The sequence below is a fragment of the Xenopus laevis genome, chromosome 8L (assembly GCF_017654675.1).
Source record: "Xenopus laevis strain J_2021 chromosome 8L, Xenopus_laevis_v10.1, whole genome shotgun sequence".
Taxonomy (NCBI): Eukaryota; Metazoa; Chordata; class Amphibia; order Anura; family Pipidae; genus Xenopus; species Xenopus laevis.
In genome coordinates this window covers 104,088,996-104,112,752 of record NC_054385.1, presented here as the reverse complement: position 1 = coordinate 104,112,752, position 23,757 = coordinate 104,088,996, and the positions used below count along the sequence as shown (strand labels likewise).

Below are 23,757 nucleotides of genomic sequence, written 5' to 3'. Positions count from 1 at the left end.
TGACCGAAGCAGAGGAATGCCCCAGAGGAGAAGGCTGTGTTTTACGCGGAGCTCTGTTCCCTGGGTTTTCACCCCATATAACCTTTGTCCCATACAGTCAGGGTTAAAGACATACCTGGAGGAGGAGGGGGATGAACGTCTCAATTTCAAGAATCTGAGCGGCTTCTTCCATCAGGATGTTATCGTACTGCAGAGAAGAGAGAGGAACCAAGAGTCAGCAGGAAAGAAATGGAAGCCTCAAGGTGACTGTCTGCAGATGACAGAATAGTCTACAGCTGCAGAAAATCTGGGCCAACAACTAAAGAAAGGAACATTTCTCAACACTCACTGTAAGGCAGAAAAAAGGCTTAAGACAGAAAACAAACAAATAATGTAACTAAATAAGAAATAATTTGTCTATTTATTCCACCATTGATGCATTTAAAGGCTATCAAGTAATCACTGAAGTCAATATGACAGTTATTAGGCTATTAGGTTTTTCAGGAAGCATTTCACTACATTGTACTGTGAGCATTTCTTACCTTGAATCCCAGTTCCACAAGGTCATGGCGTTTCAGTGCAGCGTGTGTGCAGGTCATGGCAATGATCTTGGCTTCCTTGACCAGCAGGTATTTAGATCGATCAAGCCCACTACGCAGCAACTCGAAGGCTCGAAACTCCTGAGGAATGCAAAGTAGGAAACGGATATTTGCCTGTGTCTGTCAGTGCCACTGCTTTTGACTTAGAGACACAGTATGGCTAAATGAAATTATATTGGTATCTACTGGCATATGTTAATAAAGATGAAAGAGGTTTTATACAATGTTTTACTTATGATTGGGCCTATGAAATGGGGCATTTTCTCTGCTGCCACCATCTGTGAGACAAGAGTTGGCAAAGAATGGACCTCATCATCTCTTCAAATAGTACTGAACCACAAGTGCCCCACTAAAAAATTGCCCAATGCTGTTCACCGCAGGACACATGAAATTGCAAGTGACAAAATTGTGTGTGCATCACATGTCCATCATTATTTAGTATGGCGGAGGGGGGCGGCAGACCCCTAAAGGTATCGCCTGCTAATACTGTAATTAACGTGTTCCTAGGACCCTCTTTTATTTTAGTAAGTAATATCCCTGGCAACCACTGCCATTGACTGTAAAAATGGAATTATAACAGTTGAACATCGATACTTGAAATATAAGGAGGGCAACATAAGAAACAAAAGGCAATATTGCCATATTGTTCATGCTCTCTCTCTTTTTTTTTTTTTTTTAGAAATCGAGGGACAGGAGAGCAGAGGCGTCTTCTAGTGAGGTCCAGACCACAGAACAGGAATTTAGGGGAGACCTTCTTCAACACACGATTGCAAAATTATATAAAGGTTAAATAAAACGGCACATTCATTTTGTTGCTTGTTGGGGGATAGTCTTAAACAAAGCATATAGGTCTCTCCTTTCATTCTCCAGTCATATATCACATTATGATTAGGACCTTAAGTGCAACAACGCAGAATTTAGCTTTAAAATGCACTGAGAAGACATGTTACACAGCTCCTGGTTAAGCTGGATTCCAACCGCCTTATAGTGAACCTGCCAGTATTATGCAGAAACCAGTGATAGAACCCTCTTTAAACATAGGCATATAAAGAGATCCAGGTGCCTTTCTAAATTAGATGTGAACATACCTCAAGTTGAGTAAAAATCTTCTTGATGTGTCGGAAGCAACCTTCAGCCAGCTCCATGTCCTCTTCATAATTTTGCCCTTTGAAGATGGGCTGAGGAGCATTGGAGAAGTAAGAATGGAAGGGAAAGAATTTGCTAACATCACTCGCATCTGGAGTGTGATTGGATTTGGATTTCACCTTGCTTAGGTAAGCCTCCCAACGAGACATGACCTGAAGGAGGAGAGAGAAAGATAATAAATGTGCAAGACGACATTTCAAACAACTGTTTTGCTAAAAGGCATTGCAATAACATTCAATGAATCAAGTTTATTAGGCAAAATCTATGGCTTGGGATTTTGTGTTTGAAGCTGAGCACTGGGAATAATTTACACATGGGGGGGGGGGGGGTAAGATGTGCCATGTCCTTAAAGCGCCCTGCATTTACACAGCACAAAATTTTAGCAAGTTTAAAAATAAGTACAAATAGCTGTGGAGCAGTGGAGGCACCCAACCACACAGTACTACGGAAGCTTTGTTGTGACTGGTGCTATCAAAAACTCATTAAGCAGAAGAGATTAAAACGTTATAATAGCTATATATGATGCCAGTCACACTATACACTATAGCAGTGATTCCCAACCAGTAGCTCGTGAGCAACCTGTTGCTCTCGAACCCCTTGGATGTTGCTCCCAGTGGCCTCAATGCAGGTGATTATTTTTGAATTCCAGTCTTGGAGACAAGTTTTGGTTGCATAAAAACCAGGTGTACTGCAAAACAGAGCCTCAATGTAGGTTGACAATCCACATAGGGGCTACCAAATGGCCAATCACAGCCCTTATTTGGCACCCCAAGAACATTTTTCCTACTAGTGTTGCTCCCCAACGCCTTTTACTTCTGAATGTTGCTCACGGGTTCAAAAGGTTGGGGATCCCTGCACTATACTATACTTGCACTCATTTACCATGCAATATATCTTGGCTATAGCATTCTGTTAAGCTCGTGACAAAAAGGGAGTTATATGAAACTTTAAAGGAGAACTAAACCCTAGAAAATTAATAAGCTAAAAATGCCATATTTTATTTTCTGAACTTATTGCACGAGCCTAAAGTTTCAGCTTGTCAATAGCAGCAATGATCCAGGACTTCAAACTTGTCACAGGAGGTCACCATCTTGGAAAGTATCTGCAACACTCACATGCTCAGTGGGCTCTGAGAAACTGTTGAGAAGCTAAGTTTAGGGGTCGTCTCAAATTATCAAGCAGAAAATTAGGTTGGTCTATAATATAAGCTGATGCTACAGGGCTGATTATTAAATTCTGATGCTAATTGCACTGGTTTCTGTGCTGCCATATAGTAATTATCTGTATTAATTACTAATCAGCCTTATATTGTGACATTTCTATTCTACGAGTACTGTATATTGCGAGTGGGTCCCTAAGCTCAGTAAGTGACAGCAGTATAGAGCATGTGCAGTGAATCAGCAGAAAAGAAGATGGGGAGCTACTGGGGCATCTTTGGAGACACAGATCTCTACTGCTAAAGGGTTGTGGTTACCTTGAGCTCATACAGAAGCCCAAAACATAATGTACAACATTTCTGGTCTACTTCTTTAGTTAAAGCAATATTGACACGTTCCTATAAAAATCATAGGAACGTGTCCATACCAAAAAAGTGCTGCAAGCTAAATTTTTACATCCAAAAGCCAACCCCGCAAAATTTCTTGAAACTAATCCTTTGATTTTTATAGGAACGAGTCAGTATCACTTTAGTTCTCCTTTAAGTATCTGTGTTTACTATTGAAAATCCAAAGCATTTTACTAGTCTGTCCCCAGCTACTGTAAACTCGTAGTGCTTCCTGAAATTGGATAGACGAGGGTGCTGAGGGATGCATAAGCAGCTAGGAGTCAGGCTTGCTTAGAGATTTCATATTTGGGGATCCAGTATTGTCTGGTTTTTCAACACCAACATTTGAATATTTATTATGTTTCAAGAAAAGCAATCATGTTGGTCCCACATATGTATTAAAGGCAGGTATGGACACCAAGGAACCAGACTCCCAATCAAAATAGAACTTTAAATGACTTTATTTAACGAATAGGAGAACGTAACCATCTGTGCAGATACTTACCTGGTACAAGAAGAAATGACCAGCAGTCTCACAGGTATAGGACACATCCCCTGCAACCCCCAAACTCTCTTGTAATCTTCCAACCTCCTTAAGTAACTCCAGTCTTCTGGCTAGTACATAATTCACTCTTCCATACCTGGGTTGTGAATAACATTCTCATAAGTCATTCAGAAACATTACACCTTTCCCTGGAGATGTATTTACTTACACGGACTCACACAGGGGGATTCATTTAATAACACAGGAATAGAAATGCAGCAGTACAGATACCAATTCAGATATCGCCTTTCAGTGTATAAAATGCACTTGACTGGTCAAAGCTTACTGCTAAGCAATCTCAATGTTACTATAATGATGCAATTTTGTACCACAGTTAGTAAAGAAAAGTCTTGTGTGTATGTGTGCAGATCTGCAAAGAGAGAAATAAATTTGGAGGGGGGAAAGGAGAGATACAGCTCTGGAAACACTGATGCATATTCTTTTGGGACTACCCTACCAGTAGGATTTGCTCAGGCCCCCGATTAAAAAAAATATTGGGGATACACTTTCACATTGATTTGCGGAGTCTGCCCCATCTTATGCTTTCGCAGGTGCAGACAGGGGGGAGGGTGTGGGGTAAAACAATGTGGGTCCATAGCAGGTTCCCCTCTTCCCCAGGCCACCATTAAAATATAGGGCAGGGCTATACAACTGGAGGCCCTCGGGCCAGATGTAGCTAAAGGATTTTCATGGCCCCTAGTCTTCTTAATGGCTACATAGACTTGATTGTATGAAATCATTTCAATATAATCCTGCCCTTGAATATGCTGTATGAGACATAATCATCCCAAGATATGCAATACGTTGGACAGCACTGGTCTAGGGCATACAAAAAAAATATATGAGCCTATGATTAAGTGCCTAACGGTAGGAAACGCACAAGGCTGTGTTTTAACTTTGTGGCCTAAAATAAAGTTCTCAGTTCTTTTAGAAGCCTGCCTGTGGGATCTGTGAGTGCCTGCCATTTTCTCCTTTGGTTGAATACCTCCACCTTGAGTTGTAGGTCTGAGGCATGAGCACCCAGACCCCACATACTACTGGTGAAATCACTTATTGGCTTTACATTTGGGATTTTTTTTTCTCTTTTAAAATATACAAAAAAAGATAACCAGATAATTAACTCTGGAACTGGTGCAAAATATGGAGTCCAACAACATGTACGATACAACACCATACATCATACGTATAAGTATAGTATTTACTCCAGGCCTCAAGCCCAGAAACAGCAGTGATTAGGGAAACACATGTTGTTGGTCCTGCTGGCACAGAAGGTGTTAATTGACTTTCCTCACCTGCTAAAATCCTTCTCGGTCTCCAGTTCCTCCTCTCCGTGGCCCAGACGCAGGAGATGCCTCTCGTCAATATCCAGAGCCATAATCTTCTCAAACAGCTGGTTCAGAGCCTACAGATTGATAGGAATAGCAGAAGAGGAAGGTTTAGAAACTCAGCATGGAAGTTCAAGGAAGAAGGGGGTTGCCAGGCAGGAGGGGTGACAAAAAGGCAGAGTGTGCAACATATATCACAAGAAAGTACTAGCCCAAAGCCACTAATACATGGCAACTCCACGGACAAGAAAAATAAATGATTTTGAAGTAATATTTTTTTTGTTTCTGTGCCTTACATAAGTGTGGGTTGAGCCCCCTACCCCAGAGTTGAGTGATAGATACAAATAATAATAATAATAATAATAATGGTCACCCTGTTGTAGTTTCCATGTTATAATTCAAAAGAGACTAGAACATGTTAAGATAAATAAAGGTCCGGGGCCAGATGGTATTCATCCCAGGGTACTTAGCGAGCTTAGCTCTGTGATTGCTCTTTAATTTTTCAGGATTCTTTGAGGTCTGGCATAGTGCCGAGAGACTGACGATTTGCTAATGTGGTGCCTCTATTCAAAAAGGGATCCCGTTCTCAGTCTCAAAACTATAGGCTAGTTAGTCTGACGTCAGTGGTAGGAAAGCTTTTCAAAGGGTTAATAAAGGATAAGATACTGGACTTTATAGCAAATCATAATACTATGAGTGTGTGCCAGCATGGTTTTATGGGTAATAGATCTTGCCAGACTAACTTAATTTCTTTTTATGAGAAGGTAAGTAGGGACCTCGATTCTGGGATGACGGAGGATGTGATTTACTTAGAATTTGTTAAAGTATTTAATACAGTGACACACAGAAGGTTACTGGTTAAATTAAGGAATGTTGGCCTGAAACATAGTATTTGTACCTGGATAGAGAACTGGCTAAAAGATAGACTACAAAGAGTGGTGGTAAATGGAACATTTTCTAATTGGACCAGTGTTGTTAGTGGAGTACCGCAGGGCTCTGTACTAGGTCCCTTGCTTTTCAACTTGTTTACTAATGAAATACTGTTTCTATTTTTGCAGATGATTCTAAATTGTTCAGAACTATAGGTTCCATGCAGGATGATGCCACTTTGCAGAGTTATTTGTCTAAGTTGGGAAACTGGGCAGCAAACTGAAAAATGAAGTTCAATGTTGATAAATGCAGGTTATGCACTTTGGTGAGAATAATAAAAATGCAAGTTATACACTAAATGGCAGTGTGTTGGGAGTTTCCTTAAAGGAGAATTCAAACCCTCCCCCCTATCCTGGGTAGACCACCTTCCCCCCAACCTACCTGCCCCTCCGGGCAAATGCCCCTAAATTTTTACTCACCCCTCCGTGCAGATTCTGGGTTTGGAGTTCACGGGCGCCATCTTCTTTCTTCTGTCTTTTTCAGAAGTTTCGGCGAATGCGCAGTTGGAGTAAGTTTCCGGTCCAGAACCACTGTGCAGGCATCAAAAGTCAAAAAAAATTCTGACTTTCGGCACATGCGCAGTGGTTCAGGACCGGAAATTTACTCCAACTGCGCATGCGCCAAAAATGCTGTCCATACAGGAAGATTACCGGAGAAGAAGATGGCTGCCGTGAACTCCGAGGCAGTGAGTAAAAAATTAGGGGCATTTGCCGGGGGGGGGGGGGTAGGCTGGGGGGAGGAGGTAGGGTTTTTTTAAACTACGGGTTGAATTCTCCTTTAAATGAGAAGGATCTTGGGGTTTTTGTAGATAACAAGTTGTCTAATTCTGGGCAGTGTCATTCTGTGGCTACTAAAGCAAATAAAGTTCTGTCTTGTATAAAAAAGGGCATTAACTCAAGGGATGAAAACATTATTATGTCTCTTTATAGGTCCCTGGTGAGGCCTCATCTGGAGTATGCAGTGCAGTTTTGGACTCCAGTCCTTAAAGAGGATATAAATGAGCTGGAGAGGGTGCAGAGACTAAGTGCAACTAAACAGGTTAGAGGGATGGAAGACAAATTATGAGGGAAGACTGTCAAGGTTGGGGTTGTTTTCTCTGGAAAAGGCGCTTGCGAGGGGACATGTTTACACTTACAAGTACATTAGAGGATATTACCAGAGTTTGTCCTATTTTACCAATATATGTTGAAATTGCTCATTAATTAGGGCCTCATTGGCTCCCCTATACCCCTTGGGCCACCCTGCAGCTTTAAGCCCCTGGCAAATAAAGCACTCACACAAACATGTTACCTCACTTTTAAATAAGAGGTCCCCAACACCAATCTAGGAACCTATGGCTTACATCAGTGATCCCCAACCAGTAGCTCGTGAGCAACATGTTACTCCCCAACCCCTTGGATGTTGCTCCCAGTGGCCACAAAGCAGGTGATTATTTTTGAATTCCAGACTTGGAGACAAGTTTTGGTTGTATAAAACCAGGTGCACTGCCAAACAGAACCTTAATGTAGGTTGACAACCCACATAGGAGCTACCAAATGGCCAATCACAGCACTTATTTGGCACCCCAAGAACATTTTTCATGCTTGTGTTGCTCCCCAACTACTTTTACTTCTGAATGTTGCTCATGGGTTCAAAAGGTTGGGGATCCCTGGCTTACATTATATCCACATGTGCACAAATTCATGTGCTCCTCAGAAGAGGCAACTTCTATGGACGTCAGTAAAACAGTACCATCTAGTGGTTATAAGAAGATGGTACTCTTCTATTAAAGGGGTTCTTCACCTCTGAGTTAACTTTTAGTATGATGTAGTGAGAATTATTCTGAGACAATCGGCAACTGGTTTTCATTTTTTATCATTTGTGGTTTTTGAGTTAGCTTTCTATTCAGTAGCTCTACTGTTTGCAATTTTAAAACTGGTATCTAGGGTACAAATTACCCTAGCAACCATTTACTGATTTGAAAAAGAGACTGAAAGATGAATAGGAAAGGGTCTGAACCTGATTCAGTGTGATTCGTATCAGTGAAAAGTTTGCTTTATGATTAAAAGTTGGACATGAAGGGTCTTGTCTGTGGTGTACCAAAGGGTTACAGATGATGTCTCAAACTAATCATTGGCCCTGTATTAGCCACACATATTTGCTGGTGGGTGAAAATGTGTGCTAGTGCTACAATTCAAGACTGTTTGCGTTATGTAGTACTGTCCAGTATGGATGCACCCCAGCTCATACTATGCAAGGTTTTTGCCCAGGCTAGACATACTACAGTAACGTATGCTTGATAATTATAATTGGCACAGATATTAAGCTGGCTTTCCAAATCTCGGTCCATTATTGTACAACGAGCTTACACTATGCAAACTATTAGTCAGAATCCTCACTGGGGTGTACATCACTCTTGCCAGGACCTTCCAAGGACCCCATACATGGTTGATAAGTTGTCCACTCAGTCTGGAGGAACTGAGTCAGCACATTACTCGGCATGGTATGACCAACTTGACCCAGGTATTCCCAAAGTTCAATGACGTAAACATAAGTCACTGATGTATATCAAACACCTTAAGACCAATATGCCACTGGTTTCCCCAAAAAAGGCAGATCCTGATCAACCAGCAGATCTTAAGCTGATGCCCAGTAGTAGGCCACTCCACAAGAGAATTGCTCAGAGCCACATTAATTAGATGACCCTCCTGATGGCTCTGCATTATTGCGATTAATTTAAAAGTCTGAGGAATGGACAGCACACATTTATATGCAACATGCAATGTCTTACAATAATTTATATGCTTCACATTGAATACCCATCCCTGATTTGCAGCCTTGCTGCCTAACATTCTAATTCACAATGGATGGATTAAAGGTTACACTTTAGTACAGCTGGCTGAAATAAGAACATTGTTGTTTTTCCGCTTAAAGGGACAATGATGCCAGTCAAATTCCTTCTCCTCTGACAGGTGCTCCAGGGAGATATGAGAAGGTGAAAAAGTAAACTTTAAGCTTCAATATTAGAAAAATTGTCAAAAATAGTCTCTATTTTGTGGTATACTATGTAAAAACAACTAGCAAAAAGTGCAGTCTAGCAATTACCTGGTTAGAATGCGTCACAATAAGAGTTCTCTGCTCAGGGAAGTTGTGATATAGGTTGGAAATAATCTGCACAGCCACGTCTGTTTTACCTGTGCCAGGTGGTCCAACTACCTAAAAATAAAGCATTGAGAAAGTGAGAAAACTGAGTAAGAGGGTAATATGAAAATCTCTCTCTAGAGTGAGCATTATATGGTTCTTTGGGATTGCTTTTTTTTTTTTTAACCCTGTCAATGTTGGGGGTCAGCTCTACAATCTAGGCTGCATGTGAACACAAGGCACAGATCAAAGAGCCTACTGGAAATCTATGGCACCAGCACTACTTTTTTTTTTAATTTTTTCAAATAGACCCAATTCTCTATGGCACAAAAGGGTTAAAGCAGTGACATTTTATGCTACAATAGACAACAGTAATTAAATGAAGAAACATAATGCTAAAGTGAATCTGAGAAAGACACACAGCTACAGCCACTGCATCACCATTAGGTTAGCAGCCTTCTTTATAGACATAATCATTAAAAATATAAATCAAGCAACAATTAACCTCATCGCCAACAAATGCTTCAGTTTTGGAGGTCAGTAGGGTTTGGGTAAGGATTAATGGTATAAACAAGATAATATTTATATGGATTCTATCATCATTAATTACCCTACTTTTACCCCCATCATATAACTTGCTATAAAAAGCATCAGCGTATTTGTTAGATCACTTCTAAAACATCACTCTTCATTTTCATCGTCATTTTAATGTGAACTGGTCAATTATTTTGGAGAACTGGCCCAGCCCATGAAAGAAGATGGACATAACATTTTTTGTAAAACACAGTTTGCAGGGTATCGCATGCTGAATACATTACAAACTGGCATCATCTGTTAAAGTGCAAATATAACCCTGACTCGTTAGGAGAACTTGCTTTACTGATCTCTGTGGCATAGAAGCTGTATCAGCAAGCTAACCACTAGTGACAAAAATGACAAAGCTACACTAACCTATTTAAAAATATTCATCTGCCACTTGTCTGGTGAACATAAACCACTCGAGAAGCAGCGATATGGATCTCACACATATACACGTGTCTGTGTTTATAGATCAAGGGTGAAGAGAAGCAGAGCCAGCAGCTGGAGTTATAAACGCAACTGCAAGTGATATAAAGCAGATGCACGGACATCACTGAAATGCAGGCTGTCCTAGTTCTCCAGTGCACGCTGCCCTGCTACATATTTTCCAACCACACCTATGTATTAAACTTAAAGGGGAAGTAAAGCCTAAAATAGAATAAGGCTAGAAATGCTGTATTTTGTATACTAAACCTTACTGCACCACAAGCCTAATCAAACAAATGATTTATGCTTTCAAAGTTGGCTACAGGGGGTCACCATCAAATTTGTTAAACAGCTTTGCAAGACCAAGACTACGCACATGCTCAGTGTGGTCTGGGCTGCTTATGGATCGTCATAAATTATCAAAAAAGCACAAGTCAAATAATATCTGCCAGAAGCCGATACAGCAAGACTGATTAATAATCAGAATATACAGACTGCACTGGGTCCTGTGTTGTGATGTAATCTAATGTGGATTTTATAGATTTTGTATTGTTTAATACAAACTTTCTCCAACTCTGCAGAACCAGTGGCTGCAGCAAAATAATCTTCGAAATAAAATCCCAGTTTATCCATTTAAATCTGGCTCTTTTTCCCTGCAGCTGGAGTTGGAAACCGTAAAGGGGATGTAAAGGCAAAAATAAAATCCAATACAAATCTCTACACAGTCGCCCGACTGCTCTACAGGGTAACAAACAAAGCTGCTTGAGGTCTGCACGGCTGGGAAGTAAGGTGGGGGGCTCCCCCTGCTGTTCATAAGTACGAGTGTTACCCTACAGAGCAGTTAGGAACCGTCTTACAATTCCTATCCACAGTAGTAAATGAAGGGAGAATTTCACTGCATACAGTCAGGTTTCTTATAAAAACAGTAGACATTTTTGACTAAAGTATGTTGGAGATAGGTTTCTTTTTCATTAAAGAAAGTAAAAATGGGATTTTATTTTTTTGCCTTTACATGCCCTTTAAATTGCCAGTTAATTTGGCAGTGCTATTAATGAGAACTAAATAAATCTACTTGACAGAATTACTTTGATAGAAGGAGGCAAAGCTTGCCACCTCTGCATAGGACAGTCTGAAATAATTCCTAAAATGTGTATGGTCAGGCTGTATGCAGATGTACATACCATAGTAAGGCCAGGCTGCATGCCTGCACGGATGGCTTCCGTCTGTGTGGATGTGAACTGGATGGTGTTGCTAAAAGACAGAATGAGACAAAATGCTTTCATAATGAAATAACTAATAAATGTGGCCAAGTGTTAGGCTAGCTCAAATCTACTGATACAGGCTTGGATATGTTGTGATTAGGGTTGCCACCTCACCCCTTTAAAACCGCACAGATATGGAATCCACAGCCTGCATGGCTAATTAGCAATTCATTTAGATGTATGCTGCAGACTGAACTGATTTATGTGGAGCCATGCATCATGCATCTAAATGAATTGCTAATTAGCCATGCAGTCTGTGTATTCCATATGTGTTCGGTTTTAAAGGGGTGAGGTGGCAACCCTAGTTGTGATAATGAATGTGGAGGATCATAAACAAACATGATGCAATCTTGATTTAATTCTAAGAGTAACTGAACTGCATATGGAAAGTCTAAGCAGATCTGGCACACAGGCCCGCCCAGTTATTGGCGATGATATGCCATATGGCAGAAATCATCCAGTAAATGCTCTACTGAACTATTGGCAAAACTAAATACCAATTAAGTGGAAAGTGAGCAGCAGTTTCAGCTTTATATCAGACATTTCAGCAAGTGCCCTTCTGACAGTAGATGTCTGTGGCTGGGTAGGTACCGTTTTGGTTGGTTGTACGGATAAGGCCCTCGGTTCGGGATGACGTGTGGTTCCACAGTCAGGTTTGTGGTCTGTTCCTGCTCAGTTTCTTCCTCAGAGCCATCTTTCCTCTTCTTCCCTTTGCCTCCATAGACAGGAAATGAAATTCTAAAGTGAGAAGAAAGTAGCATGAAATTCTGGCATAGCTGCAAGGGGAGGTCAACAGGTTTTTTGTAACTTAAGCAGAGAAAAACATTGAAGTCATGTTTGTTGGTTTATCTGTAACTATGCCATATGCCTCTTACCTAAAAGGGGCCTTGTGCAGAGCTGGATCAGCCACGGTCACCTTAACTTTGTAGCCAGGGAAACAAGCCTTCAGGTGGTCCAAGCTTAGAAAGGTGTCATTGAAGTCCAATGTTGAAATCTGATTTGGCATTTTTGTGTAGTGGGCACTTCCTGGGTCTCCATAACCCAAAATTATGTCATGAAGCCAGTCAGGCACCACACAGTCTGTGTTCATCAGCTTCCGGATAGTCTCCAGCACAGCCTAAAGGGAGCATGAAAGACAGCTGAATATTCATGTGAAACAATTACATTTTACAGTAGGTGTCTGTAGTAGGGATGCAGCGAATCCAGGATTCGGTTCGGGATTCGGCCAGTATTCAGATTCGGCCGAATCCTTCTGCCCAGCCAAAACTAATCCGAATCATAATTTGCATATGCATATTGGGGGAAATCGCGTGACTTTTTGTCAAAAAACAAGGAAGTAAAAAAGGTTTTCCCCTTCCCACCCCTAATTTGCATATGCAAATTAAGATTTGGGGGTTCAGTATTTGGCCGAAACCAAAATAGTGGATTCGGTGCATCCATAGTCCTTATTAAAGCTAAAGATTCAGCATGAAATCTGGAAATATATTGCTTAAAGGAAAACTTTATCCCAAAAATGAATGTTTAAGCAAAAGATAGTTTATATCATATTAAAGGAACAGTAACACTAAAAAATGTTATGTTACAAATCCACTCTAAACTGCTTCAATAACAGCTCTATTGTGCATTAAGATTATATTCAATGCTTTGTCCAAAAAACATATTAAATCTCTGCTTCCAGATGTACACTGTTGAATGGCGAAAGGGTGATTCTGCAAAATCCGAGGTGCAGCGCTCCACATCTCTGCCTAGACTGCTGAACCGGAAGCTATTTCTTGCTGCTGTACTGAGGATTTTACAGACCTCTGCAGGACTTACTTCTGTGCTACAAGCAGGGAAGGAATGTTCGCAGCGTAATTTACTTCTGTGAGTGCTGTGAGTGGAGAAGGAATGTCCGCAGCTGTAATTTACTGGGTGCATTCAGCCATTTAATCATATAACCCCTATACTGGCATCGTTTTTTAACTATGTCCATGACACTCCTGAATAGAATCTTGCCCAGGTTTATCCAACGGAGTCCTTAGCAGGTGGGATTTTTCTCCTTGGAAGCAGACCTATAAAGGCTATATTTTTCAAAGATTTGATATGGGCAATCATCTGTGCATATCTGGCCAACGAGAATGTACCCCATACTCATGCTAACACAAGCAGATAGATATTGTGTTGATAATGACCTTGAAGTTATTCTCTTTGGGTTTCCGCCTCATAATCAAGTTGAAAGTTTCATAAACATCCTCTGCCCCTGTCTGGATGGTGTTAGTCATGTCCTGCTGGTACTGGTTGGCGTCAAGGAATACCCTTAATGTTCTTGAGTCTCCTTTAAGTATGGGTTTGGGCTCTGGACCTATGAAACCAGTAAGAAAAAAATGTCACTGCTTCTGAGATTAACAGAACTTGCCTAGTACAGGGATATCAAATCTGCTGCACTTCCCTCCCAGCTTGAGTTGTCTGAGAAAACTGGTAGTGGCGATTTGATAGCTGGAGGGCTTCAGCTTGTTCATTCCTACTCTAGACACACTTAGCATTATAGATAAGTGAACCATGGTAAAAGGGATCTATTGCAAAAATATAATTTTAACATTAGCTCCAGCATACTGAACTAAGAAACTTTCTAAATGCAATACATTAAACATTGTGTACTGTTTCTGAAATAATCAAGTTCAATTTCCCTATTCCTCTCTCAGCATCTGTTTCTCCTCATTCTCTCTTCATGCAGATGTTGGGTGTCAGATAATCATTGACAGTTCGATCCAATATATCTTGCCTAGATGGTGTATTAGAGCTCATTCTATTAAAATCACCAGACATGTCTCTCGACATGCAGAATTTGTGCAAAAGGCAGTTATTTTGTAAGATTTTGTATGTACACAAATGAGCTCTAATACATCTAGTAGGAAAGGGAGCCCCCCCCCCCTTATAAGATATTGGATCTAACTGTCAATTACTATCTGACATCCAACTGCTGCATGAAGACAGAATAAGGAGAAACAGATGCTGAGAGAGGGACAGTGAACATAAATTTAGTTATTTCAGAAAAGATGCAGAATATTTAATTGATTGTATTTACAAAGTTTCTTATTTCAGTATGATGAAACTTATATAAAAAAAAATATTTTTTTTTCACAATAGTTCCCCTTAAAATACCAAAATCATGCTTTGCAGAGATATACTTATATAACTAAAATCATACAGAACATCACATTACTTGCATACACAACTGTGGTACAAAGCAACCACACACCCTAGTTTTAATGCAAAGATAACTGGTTATATAAGGTATTACCTTCCTCAATGACTCGTCCCTTCTCATCCAACATGCCTTGGATCTCACACCCACGTACATACATGAGGCCAGTCTGCTCTACAATTGGTTGTCGGCGATCGATTTTTGTACCATAGGGAAGGGAGGGCCGCAAGGTGATCAGGAAGCAGACGTCGTGCTTACGGAGACCTGAATGGGAGAGCAAAATTCAATCTACTATTCTGTAATCATCAACGGGAAACAATGTATATAATGTGAGTGAGCATTAGTCTGCAACCTGCACTCATATTAGATGACAACGGAGTTATGTATTTATAGGCAAAGGTTAAAATGGGAAAACTGGATTTGAATTCAGACAATAGCAACTGTTTTTTTGGGGGCCATTGGCCTTTTTTTCCCTAGTATCTGGTTTTACTGGATCAGCAGTTTTGTAGCCATGCCATTGATGGCTGGGAGACCAAAAGGCTCTCTTCCCCCCTTTCGGCTTCTTGTTGTGGAATTATAAAATAATTGGAGAATTGTGGGTAGAGACAAATGGCTAGACAACTGAGGCTCTATATGGAACTCTGCTCAGTCATAGTCCAAATTTGCAGACACAATAAAACTATCCCAGTTTAAGTAGTAGCCTGTACTGATTAAATTAAAACTTAAAAAATAAATATTTTAGCAACACATAGTTTATATCATATTAAGTGACATAATAAAGAATCTTACCAAACTGGTATATAAGTAATTATTGCCCTTTTACAGCTCTTGCCTTGAACCACCATTTCGTGATGGTCTCTGTGCTGCCTCAGAGATCACCTGACCAGAAATACTACAACACTAACTGTAACAGGAAGAAGTGTGGAAGCAAAAGACACAACTCTGTCTGTTAATTGGCTCATGTGACCTTACATGTGGTTTGTTTGGTATGTTTGTGTGCACTGTGAATCCTACGATCCCAGGGGGCGGCCCTTATTTTTTGAAATGACAATTTTCTATTTATGATTACCCAATGGCACATACTACTAAAAAAGTATATTATGAAAATGCTTTATTTACATGAAGCAGGGTTATACATATGAGCTGTTTTATGCAATATATTTTTATAGAGACCTACATTGTTTGGGGGGTATAGTTTTCCTTTAACAAGAATTATAGCAGATCTTCCATTTAATACTTGGTATCTCCAAGGGACAGATAACATTGCTTTTTGATATACCAGGTCATATCAATTTTATAGATGTAACTTTTTTTTTGTGAAGAGGACGTTCACATTTTTAATACTGCTTGCTCCAAGGTCTGGTGGGTTAATGCTGGAGGTAACCCAGTGTTTAGGGATAAAGTACTTAAATCACATAGATTTGCACAAGAGTAGTAACAGTGTACAGCAGGCAGACTGGCATTTCCAGCCTATTCATAAATCAGGGCCACTTTTGTATATTTAGTTCCAAACGGCTGAGGCAACAAATATGATTAAAGAAAAATGTGCCTTGAAATCAGAGCTGAGGCCCTAGTGCTGAGTGGGTACTTGGCAGAGCTCAGGATTTCTGATCAAACACCGGGTTCTCGTGCAGTGCCAACAGAGGTTATTAGGAGTACGATATGTGAGCCGGAAACCCAATAAGGGTATGTTGTGCTGTCAATTGCCAGCTGGCAGTCACTGGAAAACTACTCACAGTACTATTCAGATATATTTTTATTACATTCTCCTTTATCAACCACTTGGCCATTCTGCCCCCTAGAGCTAAACCCACCTTATTTGTAGTGCAATATTTTGTGCTATAACAGGGGGAAATGTAACATTAACAGAAAATCGCTCACCTAGCCCATTGAAAAAAAAACAACAACCAGGATTTCTAGCCACTCAGACAAAGTCATTAGGCCAATGGGTTTTACACAAACTGGGCTTTAAACTGCTGTGTGTTACTAGAATGAAGTTCAAACAGCTTTACTATATCTGTCTGAGCAAGTTGTTCTTAGGTACTACCTACAGTTAGTTCAGCAAACAGAATATGTATCAGAGAACACATCATTAAAACAATTGACAGGCTGTACGATCATACATTTTTTAGTGGATTTCCATACCTTCCCATTCTTGTTTGATGTGTTTTTGGACATTCAGGTTGATTGTGACGTCGGCTCTGACACGAGTTGGCCAGTTCTCACCAATATTCGGCTTGGCCACTTCTACTACCGTGAAGGCCACAATAGGCTGAGCCATACGAGCCCAACCCCCAAAAACAACACCTCCATATTCAGACTGCCTGTGTTGGAGATAAAGAAGCAGTTTTGATGTTTATTAAATGTAAATAACCTCAACCAAATGCAACAACAAATACTTATTGCTTAAAGGCTTAATAACATTCCAGTGAAATTCTTCATTAGACTGGAAGAGATACGGAGACCAGAAATGAAAGCTTTTTATAACGTTTATCATAACTTTGTCTTTACATGATATTTATAAGTTTGCCATAAAATGATTTGCCTGATGCTTTTACATTACCTGATTCCTCATGTTCCTCTGTGAGGGGGCTGCTATATTTGTGCAGCAGGAATCATATAGAACTAGAAACTGACAGGTTGAAAGGGGCCAATCAGGATGTCAGGTTTAGGAACTTCAAGTAACAATCACTTACAAAAGCTGACCTATCGGTACATTAATATTTTGAAGAGTTTTTTTATGGTCAGTATCACTTTAAAGGGAAAACATAACTATTCTTGGACTTGAAGTCCCTCTCATTTCCAAAGAAGCTGTGCATTGTCCAGAATGGAAAGCAGACAGACATCTATTCCCAGAATCCAACATGGAACAAGATGAGAGACACTGCTTGCCTAAGGAGGGTAGAGAAATGCCCATGTGACTAGGCTATTATTGGTTCCTCTCAATCTGATCTATTATACATATATATTATTAGGGATGCACCAAAGCCACTATTTTGGATTCGGCCGAATCCATTGTGAAAGATTCAACTGAATACCAAACCAAATCCTAATTGGCATATGTAAATTAATGACGGGAAAGGGAAAAAGTGGGAAAAATGTTTTTACTTGTTTTGTGATGAAAAAATTCTAAGGAGGAGCAAAAACCCTTTTAATAAAAACATGGTAAATTTAACAAACACAATCTAATGAATTTGCAAAAAAAAAAAAAAAAAACAATTTATATATATATATATATATATATATATATATATATATATATATATATATATATATATATTTATTAGATATGAATTACAGATCTATGGCCCGCCATATAAAAAGTCCTCTTGATTCACACAAATGACATCCGATAAGAGCATTAAATTCTTTGAAATTAAAGGAAATAAAAGCATGCGTCTTTAAAAGGTTCAAAGGGAAACTAAACTAGGCAATTTCTAAGCAGAAAACAATCTGGTATAAGTGTACAGTAAAGAAAGGAGGATGTACTGAATACAAGGGGGTGGAGAAAGTATTTCAATGTGTGCAAGAGTAAAAGCAGAGCGGTGACAGGGTTCAACATCAAAGCCAAGCTGGCTCAGCAAACTGAAATAGGCATGCAATGAGAAACGGGGAGAGCTCAAGTTCCACTTATCTCACACCTCATAGCCTGTGCCTGCGGAGGGGATTTGTGTGAAATACCAGAGGGATATACTGATACTGGAAGAACATGAACATAAACATCCAGGACAGTGGCTGCTGGGTGTGGATTTCACTTGCCCACTTGATTCAATATGTGTAATATTTGTGTGCAATCACAAATAACAAATTAACATAAAATAAATATTGTGTTGCAACAGGGAAGTCTTCTGTATAGGGACAGAACCAATGGTGGATTTAGGAACAAGTAGAATAAAGGCAACTAAGGCGGTAATGAGTTAAAACTGTTTAAAGAACAGTAAAACCAAAACATGAAAGTGTTTTAATGTAATAAAAATATGAAGTAGTTTTGCCCTGCACTGGTAAAACGGATCTGTTTGCTTCAGAAACACTACTAGTTCACATAAACAAGCTGCTGTGTAGAATGTTGGAAATTGAAAAAAAGGCTACATGGCACAGGTTAAATAGTGGATAACAGATAACACCATTATGTTCTACAGAGATTATCTCCTATCTGCTGTGTAATCTGAGCCTTTTCTCCTATGAATGGCTGCCCCCATTGCTGCTTATTTATATAAACAATAGTAGTGCTTCTGAAGCAAACAGCAGTTTTACCAGTGCAAGGCAACACTGCATTATATTTGTATTACTTTATAACACTTATTTTTTGATGCTACTGTTCCTTTAACTGTTGACATCCTGGTATGGGTCACTGAATGGGTATTGGCGTAATTACAAGGGGACCATCTTGTGCACCCGGGCCTGAACCCCCCCAGTATGGCTGGCCAGTCAATGCAGCACAGCTGGAGTCACAGCAGATCACAGAATAAACGTAGTACAAATCATGCAGAATGTGCTTGGCTAAAGAACTTTAAAATCAGGACTTAATATTGTAATATTAATGTATGGCAGGTTGGATGCGGGTGTTTAAACAGAGCTTGGTTGAGCAAAATAATAATCATGTTACAAAGCTGACCTTGCTATAAGGGTATGAGGAAAATTGGGATACAAGTTTGGTAGGAGACTACAGTTAATCGTCTACCTGTGAGAGAGTAAATAGAACATTAAGTTGCATGTGGTACAACTTGCAGAAAGGTATCAAGAAGTATGTATAGTTGCCTCTGTTTATAGCATTTAAATGTGCCTATTTCTGCCTCCATTTTATTGCTTTGCACTTGCTTTATTAAATTAGTCCTTTCAAGCTTATTTTCCAAAGTGCTTTGCAAATCCTTTCATGAATGCTGTAACCCTGCAACATTATCCACATGCATAGCCCCATATGTTATAAGACACAAAGTTTGCCCAGGAGCAGTAACCTATAGCAACCAATAAGATGTTTGCATTACAGATTACCAGTAAATTCTACCTGCTGATTGGTTGCTATGGGTTCTGTTCCTGGCCAAACTTAGTGTCTTTTATTAAATTACCCGCATAGAAACACACAAGGCTTATGCCATATTACACTCTAATCATTTTTTGTCTGTGAAGATTTTCATTTATTCAGGTCATGATATGCAGTATCTAGTAGAATTAAGTTTGTCAAATAACCGTTTCACCACTCATCCTAGTGGCTTCTTCATTTTGAAGAAGTCACTCAGATTAGTGGTGAAACAGTTTCAAGAAAAACTATAAAATGTTTAGTTGCCTTTGACTTAATTCTACTAGACACTGTAATAATTTTGTTGCTGCTATTTTAATGTGCCTCCTCTATGCCATATTACACTCCAAGGATTTTGTTGCTGCTTTTTTGTGCCTCCTCTATTTGTTCTTTTAAAATGCTGCCAGACTCCTGGTTTAACAGTGACCTAAAAAATCTAGTGGGGTTATAAATTAAAAGGCACTAAGTTTGCCTACCCAGGTGCAGTAACCTATAACAACCAATCAGCAAGTAGAATATAGTGGTCAACCAATCTTATTGGTTGCTATTGGTTACTGCTAATGGGCAAACTTAGTGCCTTAAAGGGCAACTAAAGTCTAAAATAGAATAATGTTAGAAATGCTGTATTTTGTATACTAAATATAAACATGAACTTACTGCACCAGCAGCCTAATAAGACAAATGATTTATGCTTTCAAAGTTGGCGCAGGGGGCTGTCATCTTGTAACTTTGTTAGACATTTCTGCATTATCAAGACTCGCACATGCTCAGTGTAGTCTGGGCTTCAGTTGGGATGTTAAGCTTAGGGATAGTCATAAATTATCAAAACAGCGCTAGTCAAATATTATCTGCCATAGAAGCCAATACAGCAAGACTGATTAATAATCAGAATTTAAAGACTGCACTGAGTCTCTGGATACAAATTTCTACAGGGAATCCAACAATGCTACTCGAGTTCTGGGAAGTAAGGTGGGGTGCTCCCCCTGCCATTTGAAAGTATGATCGTTTACTTGCAAAGCAGTTAGGGACCATCTGACAATTCCTATCCACAGCAGTAAAAGAAGGGGGAATTTCACTGCATACAGTCAGGTTTATTATAAAAACAGTAGACATTTTTTAATTAAAGTATATTGGAGATAGATTTCTTTTTCATTAAAGAAAGTAAAAATGGGATTTTATATTTTTGCCTTTACATCCCCTTTAAATTACATATGGGGGCTAGGAACTGTTGCTATGTACCGAGATTAGCAAGATAGTGTGTAAGTGTCTATGAACTGCCATAGTTAAACTTGTGATACAGATAAAAACAAAAAGGCTGATAGTGTAAAAGTACTCTGCCCATCTGATAACCTGCAAGTCAAATATGCCCCACAAAAGGATTAAAGACCTCTGTACAGAATGCTTCAGTTTTATTATAATCTGGCTCCAAAACATTTGAAATAGTGGTAACCTGGCCCACTGTACAGAAAATACAGGACAGTATCCAACCTCAAAACATGTGAAACAGATAATTGTCCTATGGCATGACCATGCTGCGCTAAGGACATTGTTGAGAAAAAAATAGTGCATTAATGACGCAAGTATTGCATCTAAAAGTAAAGTAAGTGGGTTTCCCAATCAAGTGCAACAGGAGCCAATCACAGCTGTTAATGGCACAGTCCCCTTTAAGCATGATGAGTCTACAAATTAGCCTATATATTGAGAAGCCCATTATCTTGTATGTCAGGAACAGCCCAGTTGTACTTACCAAGGCTTCATACGACAAACCACATCCTCAATGTCCTGACGGATCTCATACGTTGACTCCAGACGGAAGAGGTTAAAATTGCGCAACAGATAATCATGTAGAGTAAGGAACTGCAGGTTTAATTTCGGTAGTGCAAGGCACCCTAAAACAAGGGACATGTATTTAATAAAGGTATCCTAAAATACTAACTCCATTTTAATAAGCCTCAAAAGTTCTATGCTATTTACACTTCAAAAAACAATGGTTCTTAAAAGGTGCAATGGGCAAGCAGGGTTTGAACCCGTGAGCAACATTCAGAAGTAAAAGGAGTTGGGGAGCAACACTAGCATGAAAAATGTTCTTAGATGCCAAATAAGTGCTTATTATTGGCCATTTGGTAGCCCCTATGTGGATTGTCAACCTACATTGAGGCTCTGTTTGGCAGTGCATCCAAGAATGGAAAATAAGCACCTGCTTTGAGGCCACTGGGAGCAAAATCCAAGGGGTTGCAGAGCAACATGTTGCTCACGAGCTACTGGTTGGGGATCACTGGGAAACATCCATAACGAATCAAGCTTATCTCGTCTTTAAAACCAGATTTGTGGTTTTTATGTTGAAGCATGCGATAACTTTTCCCACATGAAACCGAACAAATCAACGGCTCAATTTAGGGCTGTGAAACACATTGCGATTTTAGGAGCTTTAGCACTGAATTTTAGAAGGTGGCACCAAATTATCCTCTGTCCACAATGGCAATCACCTGAAACATGGCCGTCTCTATTCCAAGTGACAACTGACTGCCACCTTCTAAAGTACTAAAAACTGTGGGCAATAATTCTGCATATTTATGTTTAGTTTTTTTTTCAGTGGGAGCCAACCATAACCGCTTTGATAAGGAAATTCACGGGTTTCACTGCTGTATAGTTTTCTCAATGCATAACAGTGTAATATAATGTTCCGCATATCACAGACTAAGTATGTCGATAAAAACAGACAAAACGTCAGCTACAGCTGTGTTCTGACTCTCAAATATCTAGGAACAAACCATAAAAACCACAAAATGTTGCTGAAACACCAACAAAGAGACATTTAACAAGCAAAAGGCCGCTTGGGCACAATGGTATTAAGTCAGATGCGCTTGGCAGGTGTTTATCTGTATTACATCTCAGTCAGACTCTCAAAAGCTGCAATATCAGTTTACAGCCTCTCACCTTCCCCGGAATAGTACTCTGTGGGCACAATGTTCTCATCCCATACAATCTTCTCTGTGGGGTACAAGGGCATTTGGTTCAGCTGCTGAATTTGAGAAATGCGACGTTCATGCCGAGAGACCTTATGACACAAAGGAAGATTAAGTTTCTCTGTTAGAGCCTCTGTAATTTTAACTGTACACAATGCTACTGCAAGGCTTTTTAGGAAGTCTAAAAGTTGCTCTTGCTGTTCAGCACATCATCCTTAGGCAGTTTTTGTGCCCATACCATAGAACTGTCTCTAGCAAGTCTCTGGAATAAGGAAATTATAGCTGCATGGTATTAACACAATTATATAAACTGAAAAGTGGGAATGTGACATAACGGGTTTATTCATCAAAGATCGAGTTTGTGAGGTTTTTTTCTACCTTCTAGAATAAACTCGAATGTTGGCTCATTTATTAAAAAACCCAAATATAAAAACTCAATTGAATGCAATCGGGGGGAAAACTTGAATACCTTAAATTTTTCAAATTCTAGGCTAAAAAAAAAAAAAGTTTTTGAAAGCAAACCACTGTAAAAAAAAAAACCTGAAAATCATGAAGACCAAAAACATCTTCAAATGGTTAAAGGGATGTCTGACATTGACTTCGTGTTTTAGCTGGAGTATTTTCGGATTTGGGCTTTTAGCAGCTTCAAGGCATAATAGATATTGAAAAAAATTGTGTTTTTAATTTTTTTTAACCTTGAAAGATTTTAGTTTTTAGTGAAACTACCCTTGAAACACATTTTTTTTTTAGGAAAACACAACTCGGCCTTTAATAAATAACCCCCTATAGTCAGCTCAAAGAGAAAAAATAGTAATTGTAATGACTATGACAAGAGGCGACTTCAGGCACACGTTTTTAAGTAACCTAAACATGTACTACCAAATCTCCCCAGTTTACTTCTATGGGAATCACCTGCAAGCAGTTCTCAGAAGATTGTTGCCTAAAAACCTAGACTGCTGCATTTTCACCAGGCTAGAAATTGCTGGCAATTCCCTTAGCCACTGATCACAGCATGCTTGTCAATGCACGTAAAATTGTCTAGTGTGCTATTGCCCTTAAGGGACACACCCAACACATTTCCCTGCAACTAAAGGGGCACGAGAGCAGCAAATGAGTTAAGAACTGCAGTTTGTAGGG

At 39.6% G+C, this 23,757-nt stretch overlaps 1 protein-coding gene across 1 annotated transcript in view; it reads right to left on the bottom strand.

The window, feature by feature from the left end:
• Positions 1 to 23,757, bottom strand: part of aqr.L (aquarius intron-binding spliceosomal factor L homeolog) — a 47,481-nt gene that overhangs the window by 11,687 nt on the left and 12,037 nt on the right. Inside the window, exons 15-28 of the mRNA XM_018231179.2 lie at positions 22,592 to 22,712; positions 21,402 to 21,543; positions 16,783 to 16,961; positions 14,734 to 14,901; positions 13,625 to 13,794; positions 12,329 to 12,570; positions 12,045 to 12,191; positions 11,373 to 11,442; positions 9,151 to 9,261; positions 5,104 to 5,213; positions 3,773 to 3,908; positions 1,667 to 1,876; positions 522 to 659; positions 116 to 187 (exon numbers count right to left, since the gene is read on the bottom strand). Coding sequence (XP_018086668.1) covers positions 116 to 187; positions 522 to 659; positions 1,667 to 1,876; positions 3,773 to 3,908; positions 5,104 to 5,213; positions 9,151 to 9,261; positions 11,373 to 11,442; positions 12,045 to 12,191; positions 12,329 to 12,570; positions 13,625 to 13,794; positions 14,734 to 14,901; positions 16,783 to 16,961; positions 21,402 to 21,543; positions 22,592 to 22,712 — 2,016 coding nt within the window. The remainder of the gene's footprint in view (positions 1 to 115; positions 188 to 521; positions 660 to 1,666; positions 1,877 to 3,772; positions 3,909 to 5,103; positions 5,214 to 9,150; positions 9,262 to 11,372; positions 11,443 to 12,044; positions 12,192 to 12,328; positions 12,571 to 13,624; positions 13,795 to 14,733; positions 14,902 to 16,782; positions 16,962 to 21,401; positions 21,544 to 22,591; positions 22,713 to 23,757) is intronic.